This window comes from Amblyomma maculatum, chromosome 1 (genome assembly GCF_055883805.1).
Source record: "Amblyomma maculatum isolate TAMU_Amacu chromosome 1, ASM5588380v1, whole genome shotgun sequence".
NCBI lineage: Eukaryota > Metazoa > Arthropoda > Arachnida > Ixodida > Ixodidae > Amblyomma > Amblyomma maculatum.
In genome coordinates, this window is record NC_139344.1 from 418710791 (window position 1) to 418720499 (window position 9709).

A 9709-nucleotide genomic window follows, 5' to 3' on the forward strand; every position below is an offset into this window, starting at 1 on the left:
CTTGCCTTGAGATATCATGAATACCGCATAACCATCTTCAGGTCGCTTGCTGCAGTTGTACGCGCAACAGCGCGGCATAGAGCTTGCACGCTGCAATAAAAGCACAGCGCGCAATATTCGCTCGCAGAGACTAGGGGAAAAATGGCGCGAAGGAAAAAGAAAACACAAGGAAAACGCCGGACGCGCGTCGGTTTCCAATGGCAACGGCAGGGAGACCAATCGTCGCTCAGGAAATCGGGCGGAGAGCCGGCCTTCAGCGAAGGGGCGAGGAGGAGGCGAGGAGGTAGCGCGGCGGCGGCAAAGTTCAATCGTTGGCGTAACTTTCAAAGTATCAAGGGGCTTTAGGCCGCGTTAACATTCCTCCTCGCCGAAGCAGCCGCTGCTTCCACCGCCTCGGGTTTCCGAGTGACGCAAGGCGATAACCGGGCGCTAGTGCATTCGTTGAACGGCCGCCTTTCTACTGCTGGCGACCCAGCAGGAAGCATTATCTGATATTCTACGGTGCGGCCGCTAGTTTTCTGCAACCTACGGTCCGGGCCTGTCAGGACTCGGGAGACAGCTTACCGTAAACGGTCCCCCGGACGCTCTACGCCGACAAGGTGAGCGCAAGGACGACCTGTAGACGTTTTCCTCTTAAAGTGTATACGTACTACGTTCGCATGGGAGAACTTGTTGCATACAAATGGCATGCACGAGGAGAGGCTCCGACGGCATCGCCAAAAATAACTAAACTGCGTGGTATGTTTGCTTCGCATTCCGATAGGGGAACTGTCATTTGAGGTATTGAAAGCTGAAGAAAAAGATCGTTCCTGCCTTACAGATATTAGTCCGAGGGCTGACGTAAATGCTCTTCTCTACGTCTCAGAAGCGAACCACGCCTCTCAGCTGCCTTTTTGTTTTAATTCTTTATTCAGCATTTTTTATTCTGATATGTATGCCCGTTTTATGCTTGCCGTGCGTAGTGGGCTGTGCAGCAGTAGTGTTCGCTGTAACAGCGTGTAGGATTAAAAACAAAGAGCGATCGGCGTTCTGTAGTACGTGCTTTTCGAACTGTCACAGACGCTGAACGTCTCACTGACACGAAAGGAAGATTAGAGGAAAATGTGATTTCTACGTGAATGGTCTCCTTTTACCGTTCGGCATTTGGATAGCGTTCCACATTGCAGCGAACGGGAGCGTTCAGTCTAACATGGACTGTAATTGAGGCTCCTTGAAGCCTGCGCTAACTTCAGCAGCCGTTGTTTCCACTGCTGTCCACCGCGTTAGTTCCTTTTGTGGCCTCCTCAGCAGCCCTTCCGCAGACGCTCAGTGGCACCATCTTCTTCCCTAAATAGGAATTCATCTATGTACGAGTGCCAATAAGAAATATACGCCTCACGACAAACTGGAGTGACCTTCTGCAAAGTCGTTTCTCGGTTAATTGTTGGTGTAGCGACATGTGCGGAAAGGTAATAGCCGCGAATTGCGTATTATGTCCTGCGTTAACTTCGAATTACTTGGACAGCAGCTTAGCGTATGCGCAGAGTATTGTGTGCACACAGCGAGCAAGGAGGCGAAAAGCAAGGCGCCTGTGTGGTGTCAGTGCACACGTTAAAGAACCGCAGGTGGTCGAAATTTCCAGAACCCTCCACTACGGCGACTCTCATAGCCTGAGTCGCTTTGGGACGTTAAACACCACTAACCAAACCAAACAACCATCGACTATGGGGAGTCGTGACCCCTAACGGTTGCATCACAAGAGTGAAACAATATGTTATGCACCCGGTGATTCTACGCCCTCATTTTTTTTTACAACCTTGCTTCAGAATAACGAGCAGAGTAACTCATTACCTGAGACTTTTCTTCTCAGAGGCTCTCAGGAATAGAGAAGCAACTCTGCAACGGGAGGCTTGTTGGGTGCGTTCTGTTTCAGAGGAGGACGATCAGATGAAAATAACAACAACTAGCCTAAGAAAATTGTTTTTCGGCTAATGTGGTAGCTACCTACCAAACAGCCCAACGAGGGAACGGAACAAAAGCTTGCAAGATAATCATGCGCAAGCCATCTATGCGCATTAGCTGTAACCAAAATAGTATAGCACAACTATGGGTACCTATACTAAACAAGGTTATTCATCGCCGCTAGAAAAAAGAAATTACAAAGAAAGGAGAAGACAGGAAAGGGGATACGACAGTAAGATGGGGAGGGAGGGAGGGGGGGGGGCGTATATAAGAGGTGACTGCCGATTTTTCCTGGTCGGGTGAGCTCGGAGGTATCGTCTACGTGAACAGGAGGGTCAAGGTAGTGTTCCACTTCCACCGAGGGGTATTAAAGGTCCAAACAATCAGCATCGGCTTAGCCGCCCTTTACCACGAATACGTCGATTCCACGGAGGGCTAAGCTTATGTTCTCAGACTCCGTGGTGTCATATAGCACATCAAACATCTGCTTTAACAGATGCCCCTGCCGGGAGTATTTCAGCCATCGCAGCTGCAATGTCATTGACGCTGCATACGGCTGAGAACAGGTGGCAAACCATAATGATGCACACGGTAATACCCGAACAGAAGTTACGAGCAAAAATAAATGCGTTTTTACTGCTCTCAACACCAGCGCGTTCGCCTCGTTTCTTCGATGCCTCCCCCCTATCGTGGTAGACGCTCGACACATGGCAGCATAACTAACAGGGTGATCGCATGCCTCCAGGATTCCCATTAGGTATAAACGTGTGGCTCATTTTTCAATATTTGAAAGGAGCTAATAGTCATCTAAGCGAAGCAACGCGTGGTAGTGATGTTGTGACGAATGAAGAATTTATAACGTAATCTTTCTTAACTTACTGTACTTCATTCGGATTCATAAGAAACAACGTGCCACTGATGGAACCCGAGAGCACTTCATATGCCGCGTACGGTGCTAAAAAGACTGAGTTATGGCAATGGCTGGCTGAACTCCTGATTCCTCGTCTATTTTAGTTGCCTAACCTTTACGCTATTCTAGCGCAGCCTTCGTTCTCAGCGGGGGAAGGAGAACGCAGTGAAATAGCATAAGTGAGACGTGAAACTTCATTGAACGATACAGCTTTGCGCGAACTATCTTGCGGTGCTCGCGGCATCAAGGGTGTCAGAATCGGAATTCTAGTTAAACTGCGGAGCATTCAAGGATAAAAATATGAAGGTATATTGCATGGACTAAAAATCTCATTATGTTCTCGGCAAATAACGCTCTGCTGATATTCCTGTGCTGACTTTCACTCACATTAGCGATTCTCATATTCAATCCGGGAATAGACCAGTGCATTGTAGATACCTACCATCCTACTTCACCACATGCATTTCGGATTGTTCTGAATATCGGATCAACATGCGTCTAGTACACGCTTTGTAGAAAAAGAACGATTAATACAAATTCCTATTCCGAAGTCATCGATCTACAGTTCGCCTATTCCTGCGTTTTGATATAAAAATCCGGGAGGTGGATCACAAATTTCCGAAAATGTATCTCGGTCTCTGTTAACTAGAAACAGCATGTCATACAGCCTTGATGTATTGAACCTTCCAGAATTTTGTCTATACTGAATATTGTGGCAAAACTCTCTTTGCATTAAAGGCGTTCTTTTTCTTACCGTATGTTTAGAATCAGACATGGAAATCCTTTGTTCCAAAAACAATTTCTAACGCTAATTTACCAGGAATAGGTTCAGTGATGAACGTCATCTCGCTTAGCATACAGTCGCACTACTCGTTTACCTAAAAATGTGTTAATCATTGTTTCACCGTGAAAATCTGCGATCTACGAAAGACAATTATAAACAACACCAACCCGAAAGGCACGCAGTGCGCCTACCTACAGTTTTGCAAGTCGCGTTGCGATAGTACATAAAGGCCTCGCTGACTGAGTAGCTTTCAACACAACTTTTAAAGCTCCCTACAAAATCAGTTATCTGCCAGGACTGTCAAGGAATAGATTAGGAAGCGCTGTTCTTTAATTGGGAGTTCAGTGGGAATAGCTGATGTGCGCACAGCGCCTGAATGCTGTGTTATGTTAGCGCACGTTAAAAATCCAGATTGGCGAAATCGTCCCCAGCCCTCCACTACGATCGATGTCGCTCATAGCCAATGCATCTTATGGACGTTTAACCATATATATCATTTAAGCAGCTACCGACTTTGAGGGCACAGTCATCACAATGCGACGTCTATAGTAAGGCGGCTTTCGAATTTCATATCCACTTTCCCTTCCCTCCATGAAGCGCAGCATTTGGAAAATTTTCAAATTATCGCTTGCCGTTCCATGCTTGTCTTTTATATTAATTGATAGCGTGATTAAGCCTGTAATGACATTGAGCAATATTTTAATGCATTGTAATATAAGTAAGTTCTGTTTTCGTTCGGCAGGGCTGCGTGTTTGTAGAGGAGAAGGAGGAGGAAAAACATTTATTATATAAACTTCCTTTTCTTCCTGAGTGGAGCCCTCAGTCCAGGGCTCCATGTGCCGCCTCAATCCTGCAGGCCCGCCAGAACAGCTGTTGCTGGTCTTGCGGGTTGTTGCGAATAAAACGGTCTCAGAAAGAATAAATACAAATCAGTCCATAAGCCCGCGGGCCACGGCAATCCTCTCGGCCCGCTAGATTAGCCGGCGTTGTTCGGTCAGCTCCGTGCGGGACAAGGCATCTTTCCAAGATGAGAGGGTGGAGTGAGGTACAGGTGGAATGCCGCCGGGTGACTTTGAGCAGGCCCAGACAAAATTATATAGTGTAGGTCGGTTCTGTTGACAGGTGGGGCATTTATCTGGGTAGCGGGTGGGGAAGAACAAATGTTTGTGGTACAAATTTGTATACGTGTTTGTAGAGGTAGCATATATGGACCACATACGTGTTCGCCACAGCGAAACGCGATAGGGGGCATGGGGGGGGGGGGGGGGGGGGAGGGAGGGGACGCTTCGCCCGTTAACTCGTGACAAGGCTCAAGATATAGCGCATATTGAAAGGGTGTATTTTTGGCACTACTCATTACACTGCGTCTAGAGTTATGGCGTATTTTCACGCCACGCCTTTGTTATAAATATATGCACTAGGTTTTAGTATTCTTGCTCCCTTGTAGCACAGTCTCTATCATTAGTCCATCCAAATATATCTCCTGCCCCAAGTACCACGGTAATTAAATGGGCATTGTTTCCGTGCCCTCTAGCCTTATCAGCCATTGCGTCAATAATATCCTAAATAACTAGGTGAATCTATTTGAATACACCTCGCAAGTTCCTGCCATGCTGAGAGTATAGTGCCGGATGTCTTGTAAATCTCAAGTGATTTGTTTCCAAAAACACGTAATCGATATACTTCTTCATATCTCAAAGGAAACAGAGGAGAACCACGCGAAATTTCATAGCTGAGTGGCAATTAAATGTCTATTCAAGAATTGCGATCAGTTCTATCTGCCTTTGTACTGGCTACGCGAAAAGGATGTAAGATGAAGCCAAAATAACAACAAACCTGGAAACCGGATTGCGCCCCTTATTACTGTAAGAGAATGCTAAATAAGATATTTTTTTATAGCAGAATCTTGAACAAAGCGACAATGAATGAGTCTGGAAGCCATTGTGCTGGAACATCTAAAAACGGGTCGATGATTCATGCTTCACGGTGGGGCAGCTGTACTAATACAAGTAATCACTGATGGTGTTTATTTTTTTTTTTCAGGAAACAAGGATAGCAAAGCCTTCAGCTCTCACCTACAAAAGCCCAGGACGTACAGGAGGATGGCCGTCATAGACGTACGGCCCCCAAATGGCCCACTGTATCAAGACATGGACGGAGTGCTGAGGCTCAGCCGAAACTTTACTGTCGAAATGCTGCGCTCTGGTCTCAGCTATAAACCACGTCCTGATGACAAGTTTGTCGTAACATATCCCAAATGTGGTACCACGTGGACGCAGCACATTGGATTCCTCATCTTCAACAAAGGCGTGCCTCCAGCCAGCGGCCTAGAGTTCTTTAAGAGCAGTCCGTTCATTGAAATGCTGGGAGCCGACAGTGTGCGATATATGGTTCGACCGGGAGTAATAAAGACCCACCTTCCCTACCATCTCATGCCCATGCATCCGGAAGCGAAGTACCTGTACGTCTGCCGCAATCCCAAGGACACCTGCGTCTCCTTTTTCCACCACACGCGCGGCTTCACGGGGTATGATTTCGCCAATGGCAAATTCGACGATTTCTTCGAGATCTTTATTTCGGGTGAGACCGACTATGGTGACTACTTTGACCACGTTCTGGGCTGGTACGAGCACCGAAACGACCCTAATGTCCTGTTTCTCCACTACGAAGACATGAAGGCCCAACCACGGGAGAATGTGCTTAAGATTGCAGAGTTCTTCGACAAGGATTACCACAAGTTGCTTCAAGAGAACGAGGAGATCTTGCAGAATGTAATAAAATACAGCGACGTCAAATCTATGCAGAATTACGCCCTTGAAAACTTCACAAACTTCTTCACAAAACAAATCGAAGGAGACGCCCCGAAAGGTCTTAAGGTATTTCACGAGGCGTCTCAGAAGAATCCTTCCACTGCTAGCTTCATCCGCAAAGGTATTGTCGGCGACTGGAAGAACCATTTCTCTCCAGAACAAAATGCCAGGCTGGAAAAAAGGATCCACGAGCGCTTGTCAAACACCGATTTCATTGATACGTGGCGAAAACATGGTGTCATGTAGCCTTTTCTTGAGGCGCACTACTTGTTTTATGGACGTATCTACTGTGATATACTTCATTAAAGTTTCCAAATCTATTGTGCATGGAGCATTATTTTAAACATGGAAAGGTAGTTACCTTAATGATCATGTCAAAGGGAAAAGATGCTGCCGTGTCTCGTTATCTTATAGTTCCTCGCATAATTAAGACGGATGACAGGACAGAGGACGCTGATGCAGAGAAGGCCGGCTTTAAGCAGTACCGTATTTACTTCCGCAATTAGCGCACGTGCATAATGGATAGCCCCTTTTCCCTACTTTTCACATCAAAAAGTGCAATGCTTTCTTCCTAGCGTTGTTTACATACGCTGTTACTTTGACGTCCGCTGTAGTGATGTTGATACTCTGTGTTAACAGGAACCCTTCTTGAAAGCAAATTCGAACGATAATGTAATTATATAAATGTATTTCTCTGGAATGCCAAAAATACAGAGGATGCAGGGCCGCGCCTTTTTTTTAGTGGGATAGGACATTCGCCTGCTATGCCCAAGGATGCTACGTCGAATCCCGGTCGCGGCGATCGTTTTTTGAAGAAGGCGAAATAAGCGCCTATGTGCTATGCGGTGTTGGTGGACGGTATAGAACAATAGGTGACCTAACTTTTCAGAGTCCTGCACTACGGCGTCATATGCAGGGTAGAACGAGAGGAAGACGGCCAAAGAGAACTAAAGGGTGCTCAACAATGTTTGACGAAGCCAAGCCAGCATTTCGACGAGGAGATGGTACCAATCGGTGACACGAGCATAAATTCCAGTTTAATTAAAAACATTCCTTTAATTACATGGAAAAAAGACGCTTGCGGAAGACTGCCATGCTGCTTCCATAAGTCAAACGTCGATGACAACATGCGAAATCGATAAATAAGACAGACGGGTGCAGCATGCGTGATCTTCCAACATGAAATACCTGTATGTATATTCAAGACAACTTGTACCAAGAAAATCAACATATGGAAATTAATTTTATGTATTTCCAATAAATCAGTTCTATCTGTGATCTGATATTCATATGAAATTGTTGTTCAAATCTGCCGTGGATTGAGAATGGCACAACATGGAAAACCAATAATATTATCACGGTATAAAGACGGCAATCCTCTCAGAATTAGGACGTCAAAAACTTCAAAGCAAAAGTGTTTGCTAATGTGGCGTCGTCAATCGTTCCCGCTCGGTTGATAATCCTGCGTCGGCGGGACCAGGCAAACCTTGATTCAATGAAATATAGAAAAAATTCGGTAGGAAAAGTATTTCAATCAACTTCTCTACCTGGGGTTACAAGTAAGACACGCCATTCCTACGCCAAGGACGCATCATAGTTTATTACACGAAAAAACAACAGGCTATGGTAGTAACAATCAAGTTAATGTCTGAGCAAGGGTGGACCGGGTAGCGTTAGGGGCCCATGTAGCGATCTTAAACGCTATTGCGGCACGCATGTAGGGTGAACATCAGTGCTCCCTGTGCTCTGGACCAAATACTGTCTACAGCACTACGAAAAGCTAGGGCGACTTGGGCCAGGTGGGATGACACGCACTACATCGTCTTGTGCTGCCCTCAATGACAGGAGAATGCCCACCGTGGTGGTGCAGTATAGAACGCTCGACTAGCTACTGAGGCCAGAAGCGGGATCGAATCCTTGCCGCGACGGCCGCTTTTCGTTGGAGGGGGAAAACAAGGCACCCGTTTCCTGTGCGATGTCAGTACACGTTAACTAATTCCAGGTGATCGAAAATTCCGCAGCCCTCCAATACGGTGTCTTTCATAGGTTGCTTTGTGTCGTTAATCCCCACAAAACAAAGAGTAACAGGAAAGTGGAGCCACGTTAACTCAGAGTCTCATCGCGCTTGGCAGAAGTCCGTTATTATTTCTGTAAAGCTTCAAACATCTTATGTTTGCATAGCCCAATATACAAAAGTTTTATAACCTGACCTGCAGTGACGCTCAAATGAACTATTCGGCTACGTCATTAACACAGGGCAGGCCGCCATTAGAAACTGACCCTGGCAACGTTTAATGCTAAAACCTTAGCTAGTGAAGCTAGTTTAGCAGTGCTGTTAGAGGAACTAGAGGGCATGAAATGGGATGTCATAGGGCTTAGTGAGGTTAGGAGGCCGAGTGAGGCATATACTGTACTGAAGGATGGGCATGTACTGTGTTATCGAGGTTTACCAGAGAGGCGACCACTAGGAGTAGGTTTCCTTGTCAATAAGTATATAGCGGGTAATATAGATGAATTGTATAGTATTAATGAGAGGGTTGCAGGCATCGTAATTAGGCTTAATAAGCGGTATAAACTGAAGGTTGTACAGGCCTATGCACCTACATGTAGTTATGATGACCAGGCAGTTGAAAGCTTCTATGAAGATGTAGAATCGGCAATCCGAAAAGTAAAGACGCAGTATACTGTACTAATGGGCGACTTCAATGCCAAGGTAGGGAAAAAAGAGGCAGGAGACAAAGCAGTAGGTGACTATGGCATTGGTTCTAGGAATAACAGGGGGGAGTTACTAGTTGAGTTTGCAGAGCGCAATACCTTACGAATCATGAAGACCTTCTATAGCAAACGGAAGAACCGGAAATGGACATGGAAAAGTTCTAACGGAGAAACTAAAAATGAAATCGAGTTCATAATGTGTTCAATACCCGCTGTTATGCAAGATGTAGAGGTAATCGGAAAAGTGCGATGCAGTGACCACAGGATGGTGAGGTCCCGAATTAGCCTAAATCTGAAGAAGGAACGCAACAGATTAGTAAGAAAGAAACCCATCAACGAATTAGCGGTGAGGGGGAGGGCAGAAGAGATCAGGATCTCGCTACAGAAAAGGTATTCAGCTCTAACCGAGGATGGCGACATTACCCTAGAATCAATGAACAATAATTTCAAAGATATCATTACTGAGTGTAGAAGTAGGTGCTGTAGAAGTAGGCGGTCGGATAGTTAGAGAGGATACCGGAAAGCTGTATAAGGATACGAAAGATTTGA

The 9709-nt window shown here is 45.8% G+C and overlaps 1 protein-coding gene across 1 annotated transcript; it reads left to right on the forward strand.

The window, feature by feature from the left end:
* Positions 1 to 383: 383 nt before the first annotated feature.
* Positions 384 to 6766, forward strand: LOC146209196 (sulfotransferase 1C4-like). Its single transcript, XM_084596918.1, has 2 exons — positions 384 to 599; positions 5679 to 6766. Exon 2 carries the CDS (start codon positions 5738 to 5740, stop codon positions 6689 to 6691), a length of 954 nt encoding a protein of 317 aa, XP_084453044.1. The 5' UTR covers positions 384 to 599; positions 5679 to 5737; the 3' UTR covers positions 6692 to 6766.
* Positions 6767 to 9709: the final 2943 nt, after the last annotated feature.